This window comes from Botryllus schlosseri, chromosome 14 (assembly GCF_051294905.1).
Source record: "Botryllus schlosseri isolate E-star chromosome 14, Bs_hap1, whole genome shotgun sequence".
NCBI lineage: Eukaryota > Metazoa > Chordata > Ascidiacea > Stolidobranchia > Styelidae > Botryllus > Botryllus schlosseri.
In genome coordinates, this window is record NC_137249.1 from 13,549,042 (window position 1) to 13,565,157 (window position 16,116).

General features: G+C 39.7%; 1 protein-coding gene across 1 annotated transcript; it reads left to right on the forward strand.

The window, feature by feature from the left end:
* Positions 1-49: 49 nt before the first annotated feature.
* LOC145456471 (heparan-sulfate 6-O-sulfotransferase 1-B-like) lies at positions 50-15,630 on the forward strand. Its single transcript, XM_080334587.1, has 7 exons — positions 50-185; positions 1,474-1,707; positions 2,023-2,116; positions 3,058-3,197; positions 12,475-12,671; positions 13,237-13,407; positions 13,469-15,630. Exons 1-7 carry the CDS (start codon positions 56-58, stop codon positions 13,553-13,555), a joined length of 1,053 nt encoding a protein of 350 aa, XP_080190713.1. The 5' UTR covers positions 50-55; the 3' UTR covers positions 13,556-15,630.
* The last annotated feature ends 486 nt before the right edge of the window (positions 15,631-16,116 follow it).

Below are 16,116 nucleotides of genomic sequence, written 5' to 3' on the forward strand. Positions count from 1 at the left end.
TCCTCCGCTAACCCACAATATACTTGTGATTCATTAGGATATAAAATGGTATAGTATGTCATGGAAGGAACGCTTTCAAGAACGCAAACTGCTGACTGCATTCATCGGGATCTTTGTGACAAGTGTATTGGTGATTGTGTATTATACGAACGTGACAGCTCCTTCATCAATCACGATCGTCCAAGGTAAGAAGAGTTGATAATCATTGATTAGGCATAACTAGTATAGATCTCCATGGGGTCACTGAATTTGACAAATGAGAATGTGGGTTTCTGCGGATAAGATCTCAACAGGCACACAAGTTTGTCTTGTCGGTTTCACTGGTTCAATTACCACCATGACAGGATGAAATTTGGCTGTATGCCTTGGTTATGATCAGTTGGTGTGTGTTTGAACTTTTGGACTGACTATTTTATTATTATCAGTCGACACCAGTAAACGCGGATGTAGGAATTGGGAAGTAAAAGCCGAATTGCAAACATTACATTCGCATAAAGTGTGATGTCTCTAGTGTGTTCTGTGTTGGTTTGCAATCTCAGCTTGTATTGGCGCTTGCTCGGGAGTCTGTTACAAAAGTGCAGCGATTACAGCCTTGGCAAAACTTATCATCCTGTTTTGTTGGAATTACATGGATAAGTTACATGTAAAGTGTGAGTTTAATGTCTTTCAGAAAATGTGAATGCATCTATATTGTGATGGTTGGTTTGAACTGTAGCGGTAATGTAGTACATTAAATGTACTCTTGAATGTATCAATAGCATGGAAAGTCATTCAGCTATTCAAATGTCCGTGATGGCGTGTGGAAATTGGTATTGCGTGTTACACTCGTGTGCGAATTACCTTTTCATTTTCAATGGACTTTTCATTTTCAAAAACCTAGGTTCTCCTATGCTGGTAGACTTCGTCATCGCAGTTGGCCATTAATTTATCAAATGTTCGACTCTTTTTGCAGTCACTATTTATCTCGCATACCGTACCTCAAATCTGATGTTCTCAGCCTTCCTGCTGGGCTGAAGTACTAATGCAATGATGCACACATTTTATGGTCATGAAAAAGATTCACTTCTACGTCTACTTGAGTAGAAACGATGTCTACTTTGAACACTTTTGTCGAAACTTTACATTATTACTAGCTGTATATACTGATTCTCGCTTTCAGCGAATTAAAAAGATTGGCCTCACAATGACCACTTGCACACAGCAGCTCTCGGTACAATTGATTTTTCTTCATTGTATTGTGTCCTCAGATGTAGTTGGGATTATATGCTTATAATCTAATAAATCTTCTGATTGAATAGTCTGTCCCTGATCTTTCATCGTCATCTAGAGAGACAAGACTTATTACTTTCCCCGTCAAAATCGGTGAATAGGCTATTCTAATACTGTTTCAATTGCATGAGAGAGATATGAGGATATGAATAGTCTGTAACTTTCAATGCGCATAATTTCGCAGCCATATTTCTCATCTTATAGAGACCGATGAATTCCCCAACGATACATTTGGGCCCGTGCAATTCGACATCAACGGGTCCGACGTGATGGTTTTCCTACACATGCAGAAGACTGGTGGCACAACCTTTGGCCGTCACCTTGTCGGCAATCTCATACTAGAGAAAGAATGCGACATCTTGGAGAATCGGAAGAGGCGAAATTGCATGCGGCCCAATTCTGATACAGAGACATGGCTGTTCAGTCGATATTCGACAGGTATGATGTGCGCAGGGTAGTCAGTCTTCACTCATCAGGGCTATCTTAAAGTTCATTGTGTGCCAAAGACAACTGACAGCATATCCTGGACGTTAGCAAATTTCATTGACGTTTTCGAAAATACTTTTATTTTTCTTGTCGCGGTCTGTCAGACCTAATAATAGCGCATAGTGCCTTGTCAGTATACAGTCCATTGAAGTCAATGCTATTTAATTTTGTAATTGTTCAAATCTTCATGTTTGTATCCGAATCGGTCTGGATCTGGGATTGTTCACATCTCTGCATGCATTCCGGCTACTTGTATGTTTTTTTTAGGTTGGAAATGTGGACTTCATTCTGGTTGGACCGAATTGAACGAATGCGTAGACGAGAAACTGAATGAATACGAGAAAAAGGTGCATCAACGAAAGTGAGAAATACTTCTGCAGTAGCCTATATTTTTTGTGTGTGTTATCACTCCAGACCTGACGTTACGTGTTGTCAAAGTAAATGGTTTGTCTTCAAAACTTTACGAGAATTGGCCGGGGCCCTTGAGAAAGCTAATTTTGTATATCGCTATTTGAAAGTTGAGTTGAGCTAGGCCTATGCTGCATCGAATTGGAACGTCACTTACTCGCCTTCCGCATCCGATAAACTGCTTGACTTGTATTTTTGGCATATTCATAAATTTTTGATCTGATTTTCTTCAGGGGCAATCTTCTGCAAGTGAGGAATTTTACAAACTCGAATGTCAAAACATTGTATATAGGCAATTAAAACATCATAGAAATTAACACAACGTACAATGCAGTCAAACCGGGATCACAACTACTGGTCGATATTCAGATCGAGCAAAAATTCCTTCGGATGACGCTACTGCGGCTGGATTAGAGTGCCGAGAACTGCACAAAAATGTGCAGCCCCACCACCGTACGGAATATTTCTTGTCAATAGCAGCTGATATTATAGCCATAGCCTGATTGTATTCTAGTGTTCATGGATCTATCGAGGATGTATCTTCTCGTTGTATTTAATTCTTTACAAGACTGACACGACAGCTTAACGATCTACTGTCCAGCTTCTTGATCTGTAGGTTGTGGGCTCGATCCCCGGCTGGGTCAGGCCAAAGACCTGATCAGTAAAACTAGTATCCACAGCTTCCCCGCTTAGGGTGATGCAAGACTTCAAAAGCCTTACGAGGCTACTTCTGCGGCTTCCTTGCCCAGCGGTCCATATGGCGTCAAAACCGTTTTAGGACAAAACAAAAAAAAACGTCCCATCGTAATTTGCGCTGGGTTGTTTTTCCCATGTACCTTCACTACAATCACAGTGGCTCTTGAATTGATAAACACTAATCAACTATTATTACAGGTATTTCTACGTCACGATACTGCGAAATCCCTTGAACCGGTATGTAAGCGAGTATCGTCATGTGAGTAGAGGTGCTACTTGGAGGACAACGAAATATTCATGTAATCATCGAGAGTACGACATCCCACTGTGTTTTGAAGGTATGTTGTGACCTGTTTGGGAAAATGTATTTTTCGTTTCATCCCCTCAGAAATATCTTCTAAGACACATCTGGGCATTTCACAACCCATGGGCCAAGTCTGGCCCGCGACGGAAATCTGACTGGCCTGCGAAAAGTTGTATGGAATTTTGGACAAACCTACTTTTGAATGTAATTCGTGAACTAAAACCATAGTTTGTTGACTTTGTAAGCTGAACTTGACATGCGATAACTTTGAAGCCATTTATTTATGTATCATGATCACGTATGTGTAATTCAGATTAAAAATTACCCCAATAGGCTATAGCAAAGTTTGTCGCAATCAATAAAGTCGCAAGTCACTGTTTCCATATATATCATAGTTCAAACTTCGTTTTTTGTCATTGTTACATTATGAATCACCTGGCTTGGACTTTGAATTGTTGCCTCATACGTTTTCTCCCATAATATAGTTTAAACTTTTGGCTCGGCCCACCAGCATATTCTTTGCTTCTCATTTGGCCTGTAGGGAAAAATAACTGTCTACTCGTGCTGTACTAGTACACGCGATAAAATTTCAGAAGGGGAAAAGGCCTGTCATTACCGCTGAAATTGAAGTAGCCTAAGAAACTTGTGTGGAGTACTTAGCAGTGGGATTGAAATTTTTTGTCAGATGGTTCATTCAAAAGAGTCATATTTTTCAACCGGTTTTGCTACAAAAAGTCATTGGCAATAAACACTAACGCTAGTGATATTTACTGAATCCCTTTTAACAAAAAATTCTTAGTGCTTTGCGCGGAAAAGTGGTTACGTATGGTCACGACTGCATTAAGATGTGTAATTATGTGCCATAGATTTTTGAAGACACCGCCTACATCAATTCCACAGGTAGCCTATATCTGAACGCGTGGACCGAGAAAGAACTAAAAATTAACAACATATGTTATTAAGAATATTCATGAGTGAAATTAAAAAAAAAAATTCACCCATCTAGAGATCTAATGCCCACTGATATTTAACAACAATGATACTGGTGATTTTGGTGTTTAGTAAAACAAGAAACAAATAAATATATACTATTTCGTAGTTTCGTAGCCTACATATTTCGGCGTTAGTGAATCTCGTGATACAATTCTTGGTTTGCTACGGATAGAGTGTGTGTGTGTGTGTTTGATTGATTGTGAATCACAAAAATTGTGTAAAATTGATTGCCAATTTCTAGTGCCGGGCACAATGATTACAGTTACTCGAATCTGACTCGAGTATTAATTCTAATGATTCGAGTCGAGTAGTAATAGACGATTTTTCCGAGTACTTAAATTATACGCTCCTTGCAACGGAAAGTTTATTTACTAACGAGAATTATAGTTTTGATATTGGGTCATTCCATCCCAAATCAACCAAATTTTTTTCAAAAGATTACCCTATGGTCATGGATTTTCTTCAAATCGCACATTAAGGGAGACAGTGATCTCCTGATCAGAAAAAACTTAATTTTATCGAAATCGGATAAGTCGTTAAGATTTTATCGCAGTAAGAAAAATACCACTTTTTGCGTTCATTGAACCATGTTGAAATGGCATTTCTGAACAACTTATTTTGCGGTAATCTTTATACATGATGGGCTTGAGTTTTTGTGGGTGAATCAACGTTTTTGAGACCGCTGTTAAGTGAACTTTGAATGTGAACAATAATATGCTGGATATTCCAAAAGTTTATGGGTCAAATGAGCAGAGACAGTTGGGCCCCCAAAGAAATCAGTCATGCATGACGGAATTTTCTGGGCCGAATTGTGAAAAAAGGTATACTTCAAATTTATTGAGTGAGGTATCATATGAAAGCTAAGAACAAATACAATGCAGTAATAGGAACCCCAATAGTGATTTCAAGAATCTAAGCAATGTTATAGGAAGAAAACTAAGAATATGATATTTCCCCTGTGTCTGAAGGTATTTTGGGTGGTATAATTTATACAGCTGCTTGGTTTTTGGTTGCGTGATTGAGTATATTAATTAGCTAGCACTATATCCATTTCATTCCATGGTGCAAGTGATATCAAACATTTATTCAAGCTATTATTCAGTCAAAGATATGAATAAGGAAACAGCTGACGGAGTGCCTGGTTCTATAATATACATAACATTTCCCTCTAACATGTCCGAGTACATGGGCACTTGGACAGTCATGGTAAAATGATCAGTAAAGGACAACATTCGTGCTACACTCTGATTCCCAGGCATCGTTTAAGAGGTAGTAGTTGAAGCAATATTGTCATGTTATGGATATTCTCAAAAATATTTGTTCATTATCGCCTCAACAGTTGGTCAAATCTCATACAGGTAAATTACATAGCCTACTGGTAGAGCAATCATTCTCTCGTCTCGCCAGTCGAGAACACTTGCAAAACATCAAAATTTGGCAAGCGATTTCACAGAATTGTGACAACGCCGAACGAGCAAGTTTACGCAAATCTGTTCACTGATTTCTACTAAAATTCTTTCGGGGAACAACTACAACATCTCCTGTACAGCACCAGGGTTGTAACAATACACTCTCACTTTTATAGTTTTGACTCGATTCGAGTCCAAGTCATTGTGTTCGCTGTTCAGTTTTGAGTTCAATCCCGGTCCAACCTACTTTTTTCAACTGTGCTCGAGTCGTATAAAATGGCTTAGATTCATAATATCGTAATAAAGTCATTCTCGTATTTGGTTGATTCTTTCCATATTAGAACTCCTGAGTGTGCCTTTTGGGGTATTGTTGTTTCGTAACGCAAAATTTTAATTCATGAAGTTGAGTGTGGTGCATTTTCGGAATGCAAAATTTATGCGAACAACAAAACATTGGTTGGACATTCAACGATCAAGCTGCGTTACAAGAAGAATCATTGAAAATATCATAGGATTCCTTACAAAGCACAATCAGTTGCAAATATTGCTTTATAATTCGTGTCAATATTTTGTATCTAACCGTTCTTTCTTGGAGCACCTCATCTATCCTTAGATTAAATTACCAGCTATTGGTTAATATCAGAAAAAGAATTATATTAGGCCTACTTTGTTGCGCTTTTATGGTACTTTTCTTTGCACGTCACTTGTTGCTGTAATAGCCTACCACAAAATGAACGTAGGGTGAGATTGATTAGGCATGTGCTCCCAAATTCCATCTTCACCTTGTCACAATTTAGTGAAATATATTTATATTCTAGCTCAGGAGATAGCGTGCCATTTGGAAAACTAATACCAATACAATCGAGCTTCTAGGTCATTGTATTTGGATATGACACCAAATTTTGTAATGATACGTCATTTTGGAAGAAATATGGTTTGGGCTGGGTGGTGATATAATATTGGGCATTCTCTGTAAACAGTTCGTCATTTTTATACATTATCTTTAAAACCGCAATTCTCGACCATATGTCTCCATTAGTTTAAAACCATCTGTAAGTAAATAATTTGGTCATTTTAATCCTTACTAATATAAAACAATCAAACTTGAATGGTCCAACAAATATGGTAATCACACTGAGTGTACAAGTCAGGATATATTATAAACATGTCAGCATACATGATATATTACATTAATGCCATGCACAGATGGCACAGCCTGATTGCTGATTGATGTATCTATCTCGACCATGATGAGGTTACAGAATGCGAATTCATGCAAGAGGATATACTTGTGACTAACCCGCAAATTTTACTACTGTGTTTGAATACAAAAAATGGAAATTTGACGTTATCGACATAAAAAATGTCTCTACAATTGATAATTATCAATTATAATTCATAAACTTTGTGGATGACTATGAACACGAACATGTACTTCGTGTTTCAAGTTTTGTTTTGCTTGAATGACTGATGAGGCACTGCCTCTTCTGACCGCATGCCCCTACCACTGCCAGTCACAAATCTCAATTTTGCAAACAATTTCAGTTATGTACTTGGACGGGTGACACATACATGTGACATTGAGCTTTCAAGATGAATCTTTGCCACTTACGAAGAACAATTCCCATGGAACCAAATCATATGTGCATAGTGCAGTTATCAAAATTATATTTTTCAACCATGCACAACACAATACCGCCTGACTATTTGATCATTTCATTTATATAAATAATGTAATGTATCTAAATTATCTATGCACCACTCACCAAAATGTAAAAAGCTGGAATATAAAGTAAGCCCTGCCCCAAGCTATTACATATGCTTAATGAAGTATTAATCTATCATATAGCCTATCAAGAAGGTGTATAAAATATATAAACGAAAATACCTTTGGATAAATGGGAAATATATTAATATAGTTTTCTTGCTATAACGCAGCTTAGATCCTTGAAATCACTATTGGTATTGCTTTTATTGCACAGTGCTTGTTCTTAGCTTTCATATGATACCTTACTCAACAAATTTGAAGTATACCTTTTTTCACAATTCAGCCTGGAAAAAGTCATCACGCATGACTGATTTTACTCCAGCATTACCTTTAGCCCCCCTTATAACCCCAACCGGCTAGGTTATTGTCATAATAAAAATATCCAAAATGAGTGTTAGGCTATATACTTTCTGAAAATGTACTCCATTTAAAGCCACAGAGAAAGACTAATTTAGAGTAAAATTCTCAAGTTTATGATCAAAAAATCATACTTCTTAACGGTTGACTGAGCACAAAAAGTGCACTTTTTCAAATTCGCATAAATCCTAAACCGCTGAATGGATTTCCGCGAAATAACTTTTGTTCAGTTTGAAATTGATCTATGTTTCTTGGGAATTGCATTTGATGTGTATTTTGAAACACGTGGTTATCTGCCTCGGTTGATTTGGGCTGGAATTACCCTGTTATATATATGACATAGCATGAAGCTACGAACGTTACTGGAAATTACACATTTCCGAAATCACGATCATCCCACTGTGATAATTTTTGGTTAATATAGCATCGATTCACGAGGGTTAAGTGCATGCGTCAATGCTGATTATACAATCTCCTCGTGTTAATGAACTTGGGCGTATGATAAGCTTGTCGACGATCCCGGAAGTGCTGTCAATTAGCGAGTCCCTGATCGCTCGCGAACAATTAAATACGCCGCTTATCAACGCGTAGTGGTATTACATAACCTCGGCGACGATTTGCGCAAGGCAAAATGTCCGAGTTGTTATGGAATCTGTTTTATTATAGCACCGATTTCAGGTTGTTCAAACCTTTCTCGTCTTTTACAACTCAAGCCTTGACACACATCTGGTGGTTATGTTTATGTATTAGCGGAATTCAATTACGCATGCACGGCGCACGCACAATCGCACACGTCTGCGGACATTCGATTTCATTCAGTTTAGCGATGTCACTCTTTAATCACAATCGCTAATCAGCATACACCTAACGGCATTGTCTCCAAACCATCGAGAGATAGGAGCCAACGCATGCTAGGCTCGAGACGCGATAGTTGGCCATGGCCAGCGATGATATGTTTCGTACCAGGCCTGTTATAGGTGGGATTGTGTAGGCAAGCGATGATATCAGTGAAACTAGGCTTGTTGGAGACGCGATAAATCAGGCAAGCGTCCCTAGCGACAATTGCCGAGCGCACGACCATCAATGACATAATTTCGCGATCATCTTAACCAGTGTTGCCAACTCCGGATGGAAGAAAATCGCTAAAACTGGTGTCAAAAATCGCTAGATGTCGCTAAATATTGAGAAAAAAGCGCTAAAAAAGAGCGCTAAATCTACATTAATTGCTAAAGGTGTTAAATTGAACCGTTATATCAATACATTCTTCTTAGCTATATTTTACTCGTCTGGGGCCAAAGTCACTTATCATATTTCTAGTTCATAATACGTAATAGTCATCTCTAAGCGGGACAAAACGTGCAATGCATTTCGATAAAGCAGATCGCTTTGCGCAATAATCGCTATACGTGACCACTGACCAGGTTTGCAGGCATAACCGCTAACTATATATAAGTGGGCCTTGCCCGTGTACCGTACTTTTTCTCTAAACTGTGTTGGAGTACTTGAACACGACGTACGACTTGACACACGTGTACACGACATGCGACTTGAACCGGGTTTGCCAGCCACTATAAGTAGAGACCTTAAGAAAATAATCCGAGGACCAACCCGGGGTATGAAATGTAATTAATCTGGTCTTAAACTAAAGCTAGTGTCACACTGATTCCGACAATACTAATTAAATTTTTGTCAAGACAATGGAACGACCTCAAAACAGCCCCTAAAGTCTGAAAATCGTCATTGATCAGAACAATCGCTGGACGAAATTGGTCATTGTTATGTTCACTGTGTTGCGGCGGTGCCATTGTTGGAGGTTGGAGCAATGCCGGTTTTCAAATTTTGAGGGCTGTTTCGTAGTGCATGGTTCCATTGTCCGGACGATATTTTATTTTGCATTTTCGAAATCACTGTGACACTATCTTTCGATCATGGCCAATTTTATTGAATTTCAGCGCTCAGGTCGCCAGATGTAGCACTGCCAATTATGCTACTTTTAGATTACTCAGCAAGAAGAGACGCTGTTTGCCCATGCGTAACCACCAGGAGTTGCGTCTACTATCCATCCCTATCTATAATTATATATCATCGGAGTTCGCACTCCGGTGACCGGTATAGCCAATGCAGTCGTCAGCCAGAACTGATCTTTATTGGTTATTTTCGGTAAAACAGCGCTAAATAATCTCTAAATACATTTTTAAAAATCGCTAGATTTATCGCTAGGTGCTAGATCCATATATTTTGGCGCTAAACCGGATGAAAAATCGCTAAATTCGCAACGTTGAACGGGAAATCGCGACGCGTTACTTTGCGCACAGACGAATCTCGCTAATTGGCCGCGCGCAACGGGTTACCTCGCTCACATAAGCGGCAGCAGGTAATGTCGTAGACGGAACTACATTGCGATTTGTTCTAAATAACACAATCGGGGTTTATGCCGATACATGCCAAACCTAATTCTAGGTATGCCGCATACCTAAGAAAGTGTCTAGGTATGCGTAGCATACCTTGCATACCTAGGTTCGGCGCCTATGATCCCACAACATTGTCAAGAAGTGCAATGAAATCGGTATGGTCGAAAAAATACCAAAGTATCTTTAAAATGATGTATAACGGGCACTATGTTCTTTGTGGTGGCATAAAAGGTACGTATTTGAACTTCGACATAAGTACATTCTGTTGTGACGTCGTAATGAGGGATACTCGATTTAAACATGACTCGACTCGAAGCATATTACGGGATTCAGAACCGAATCACTCAGGTACTCGATTTTGCCCAGCCCTACCAATTTCTATGATGGAGGGGTCCTTGGAACTTGACACACTAATTCCTTGAAAGGAGCTCATGAATAGGAAGACGTTGGAAACCATTGATAAACGCATAAGAGCCCAAACCAAGAGAGTCGTGCATAAATAATAATATGAAGAATAAATGCCAAGTGTCATCATCCTCTCTGAATCAATGACTTTTTTTGGTATTGAATCATGTTTTATAGAACTGCGTTGCGTACGGCTGGTTATTTGCACAGTGCACGTTCTCCATGTTATAAATGCCCGTAAAAACGTAGCATGCTGACATTAAAAGTGCATTCGTTTCGATGTGTAGGACTCAAATTTTAGTTGTGGTCCAACCCATTGCTTCCCAACCTTTTTAAGTTTGCGACCCACATTTCATCTAAACTTCATTGCGCGACCCACCAGACCTTTTATGTTGTCAGTGTGTTAGAGGTATCTGGTCCCGCCTCGTGTGATTATATGGAATTCATGGCTGCATTCTGTCAATGATATTGGCAATTTTATATATTGCCATAACCGGAGGTGGCCCGTGCGTCAAGTCTAGGCCTATCATATTTTGGAAATCTAAAAAGAGGACACTTTTTCAGAAATTCGAGACTTGCAAAACCGGAGAAGAATTCTCAAAAATCGGTGAATTTTTCCCACTTTGTGATCGGTTGACTAAAAAAAAAGGTAAACTTACCGCTCAGAGCTCAAAATACCGTTTTCCTCTCCACATTGCTAGGTGTTTGACTAAAAAAGAAAAAAAAGGGTCAACTTTTCGCTCAGAGCTTATTTCACCGTTTTTTACTCCAAAATACCCGCTGGAGCGTCACTTCTGTGCTAATTTTCGGCATATCACTCGCATTTTGCTCTAAATGTGACCTAAATTTTCAAAAGAGAAGACAGAATCTCAAAAAAGAGGACAAAAGGGCGTCCTCCGAGGACACTTTAAAAAAAGAGGACAAATCCTCTTAAAAGAGGACGTATGGTAACCCTAGTAAAGTCGGCAGATACGCCTTATTGTAGTAGAGATTATCGACATGGTGTAAGTGACCATTGTTGTCGTAAAACATCATGAATGCCATGCCACAAATGACAACAAACGCGGAAGCGCATATCCACTAAGTAATGTGTCTTTTCACGCCGAACACAGAGCGGTTGTCACGGCAATAGTTTGCTGATTATAGCGACAAATCGGGCTGGATTGCTGCGTATCCCGATCAACGTTCACATATCCTTTTTGAGGAAATAATGAATTTCAATTCGCAGGGGTATACAATAGCGCACTGTCTGATTTCATGTTCGAATATAAATAGTTGTCACGAAATTGTGAGCATGGGAACGTGGCTTATGACGCATATGGACGACAAAAACAATATAATTCAGAGGAGAGCAACGTGTATTTACTCGTCTAATCTTATGACTAGGGCGATTTTTTCACCTAAAACGGAAGATTTTGACCTAAAAAATCAAAATTTTGACGTTTTGACCTGAAAAAACTGAATTTTGACCAAATTGTGACCTCACATGTGCAAATTAGGTGTTCTAACCGGTGCAAACTGGCTAATTCCGACCACTGGGAGTACTTGAAAAATGTAGGCCTTGTAGGGTTACGTTCTGATAGTAACCATCTTCATCTGTTATGGTTCTCATAGATCAGTGGTTCTCAACCTTCAGGACTTACATAAACAGAATAATTTAAGAAATGCAGCAGCAGAATACACTTCAAAATAATAAAATTCCAGCCAATTTCTACATATAGTATGATTATATTGTCAGGAACGGTCATTTTGTCGCTGTTTATCACAAGCCTATAGTTGATATTTGCCCATGACGGATGCCGGTGGCAGGATAATTGAGCTAAATTTGAACGAAAACTTAAGAGGGTCTGCGGGGTCCGTGACGGTTCAAAAGGGTTCCGCGAAGACAAAAAGGTTGAGAACCACTGTCATAGATGATAACGACCGATCATAATAATTTATTGGGTTGTTTCATGCGTTTGGACGCAGGTGTAGATTGGCGCGGAGTCTCTCTACGGGAATTCATGTCCTGTCCGTACAACATGGCCGCCAACCGGCAGACCAGAATGCTCGCAGATTTGCGTCTGGTCCAATGCTACGATCGATGGGTCAATGATAGCCTCAGGCCGAAGCAGGTTTTGAAAATGGAGCGAGGCATCTTGAAGAGTGCGAAAGAAAATCTTAAGGTACGAGCAGATACCTGCCTGTGGTCCTGAGTTCGATCAACTGCCAAGGTGAGGGGAGGAGAGAATAGGATGTAGAATATTTTTGTCCTGGATGTTTTTGCGGCATATACACAGCTTGCTGATATACACACGCACACGATCTGTGCATATGCACACCATGAGTGCATGACGAGCATATATAACTCTTGACAATGAAGGTGCAGATATAGCCTTGTAAGGCTTCTGAGTCTTGCACCACCCCTCCTTGCTATCCCAGTAATGCTGAGCACCAAGCGGGGAGGCCATGGATACCAGTGTTACTAATCAAGTCTTTGGTCTGACACGGCCGGGTGATAGAACCAACGACCTACTATTCGAGAAGCCGGACCCTCCTTCATTACGCTACAGTATCTTGTCGGTTTCCAAAATCGAAACCCCTTATCCCAGTTTGGTAACCACTGCTCTAACGAGAACAGTCAAAACTGCATCTGGATTCCCCCCAACACAGTTTGCATCGTATATGCCTTGAAAATTATGACCGTGCCGACACGTAACTGACGATATTGCTGCCACATTCTTCGTACAGAGAATGACCTACTTCGGTATCACGGAAGAGCAACTGAAAATGCAGGCTTTGTTTGAGTACACATTCCCGCTCAAGTTTAAGGAGAAGTTCTTCCAGTACAATTCCACTCGAGCTACAGGTTTTAATGTATCTGATGAGGACATGACAGTGATGAAACGTCTCAATTATCTGGTTTGTAGCTTGGTATCTGGTGATTTCTTTGTGCTAATTTGTCACCTCGACTTCTTTTCAGGATATAAAATTGTACAAATACGCGAAGAGACTCTTCAATTTCAGATTTCGTAAATTAATAAGCAAGGAAAGCGCCATCGCCAATTGATATTTTCTCATGTGAGCCATTGCAAATTATATTCGTTTCTGCTCTGTATCAGAGCTTAAGAATGCACTGGGATATTGTGTTTTACTGATCTCGCCAATTGACGCCTACTGTATCTGTATAGGTTAATTTTATCACTGCCTTTGCACTGTTGTCTCATGATTCAGCTTCACTGCAGAATAATCGTTTGTTACGCTTCTAATATTGTTTCTTTTGTTCACTTTTTTAATCGTTTCAGCGATGTAGAATTATATTATACAGGTACTAGCATTTATTATTCGATACTCGGTCACATTGTTGCAATGGATTCTGTCTGTGTATCATCCCAATGCTTTGCTCGTAGCGGGACTTCGCAGACGTGAAATTGAGCTTCCGTATCAAACATATGCGCTGATCAAATTTGAACTGGTGCTTAAATCATTTGATTTTACAAATGGAATTTGTTATATATATTTTCATGCCATGACATAAAGATAGGTAGATGGTCATTTATGTCACGAATAATTCCAGATCAGTTATATTCAAGCACATTTCAGTGACAAATAACTCAGGGTTTATGATTGGCTTATTTGAGGTAACTTGGTGGTTTGAATCAACTGATTTGAATATAATGTACCGATATCTCGCTCGGAATGACTATTTCTGTCACTCAATAGATTAAAATGACACTTATCAACGTGTCATTTAAAACACTATTCATTTCACTAGGGTGATGCATATATATTGGTTTTTTGTTTGTCTGAAAAACACCCGAAGGGATATATGCAGCAATCTCAATTCAATATGTGAAACTGTCGTCAAGATATTTAGAATTCAATTGTCGCTGTAGCACATGGTGTTATCATTGCATAAGCATCATGTCGTTTTGCGAATGTGGTACACACTTATCTCGCACATGATAAAGCATTATCTCGCATCGAGATTAATCAAAAGAATCGTTACTGGGTGGGACTGAGTGGTAAAAGGCTTGTGTTAGCAATTTTTACTCCAGAAACTAGCCTACGCCAAATATGTGATTTGATGGTCTATTTTTAATAGAAACACCCGAATTAAACTCTCATTATTACCTATGGCACTCCTTCCATTGAAATCAACACTTGACAAAGCATAAAAGCTCGTGTGCTTCGGAATTCTTCATTCTGAACATTGTGACTTGACCAGTGGTTCCCAACCTTTTTGAATGTCGGAGCCGCATTTCAAACTTCAGAGTACGTATTGAGCCGCGTGTGAAAGCACTCGAGTAGGCTACTTTAACGAAAATTTAAAGGTAGCTATAGCCGACCTCTGGACCTCACCATACAGCTATTTCAAAAACATGCACAATTGCACATAGACTTCTATAGATTCTATATTGGTTATTTTAGCATTGATAGACGCAAATTGGCGAGGGCCATGTATATTTTCGTGGCATATTTAGAAGTCAATCAGAGCCGCGTACGGCTCTGAGAGTCGAGGTTTGGAATTACTGGACTTGACGATGTTTGAGACATCGCGATGAATCTAAGGCGATAAGTTCTAGAACTATATTGACCCTTTCCAAATTCTCGTGCCAACCAGGATGCGAATGTGATCATTAAAGAAATGACCCCTAGAAAACCCCTGGAGTTGTGGTTCAACTAACCCAGCGACAGTGATAGTGGTTATTGATCTTGTTATTTTCATATTGCCGTTGGAGCGTAGCAAAAGCTTCATGCGCAAGGTGCAACGTAGGCTAGCCTCTACGCTGAATGCCTTTCCCCAGCTAACAACGGCACACCCTATTAGTGATCATATGCAGTCAAATGATTCCTCACTGGTGGCTCTTGTTTTTGGTTTGATCGAAAGTTGTGTTTTCAGTGTGCTGTGTTTTCAAGTTCCACCGTCAGTATTATTCAATCGCACACGCAATGTCTGTCTGTCGTCAATATGTTTTGTCCATTTGGATTCATCCCAACTGGTTTCAAATTTGCCGTGAGCCCATTTCGTGGAGTACTGCATAGGTTTTGATATTTACATCTCCTCATGCTGGCGTTCTGTCATTTCAATTTCATCCCTTGAAATGCGTAATTGTATGGTTTTCAAATAAAAAGTTCTGATTACTTGTCCTCTCTTACATCAACGCCTTACGTTTTGCGTACCATAAATTTTGCTACTGAAGATAAAGAGAATTGTGTTACTATATGGTGTATTCAGTCTTTAGCAGGGCCGTAACAGCGCTTCATCAGCCCCCCCCCAAAACGTTGGTCTTGCCCCCCCCCCATAGGGCTTCGCCCCCCAGACTCCCCTTGGTTATACGCTGTTTACCGCTACTTATCATCTGTCTTGAGCGTCGGTTTAGTGGGTCAGGTATTCTCGTCTAGACACGCGAAGCGCGAAAAAATTCAAAATTCGTGATTGAATCGGTCAATATGATCGGAAATTGGATATATATTGTCATCAATTTTTATCCTCTCTGCCCACGTAATCATATTTACCGGTAGAGCTGAGTGAGGTGTGAATTAAACATCTCCGGGCGTATACCCGTTCGCAGGAACGAAACAGCACTTGGCCAGCCCCCACCCCCCAATATAACTTGTGTCTTGGGA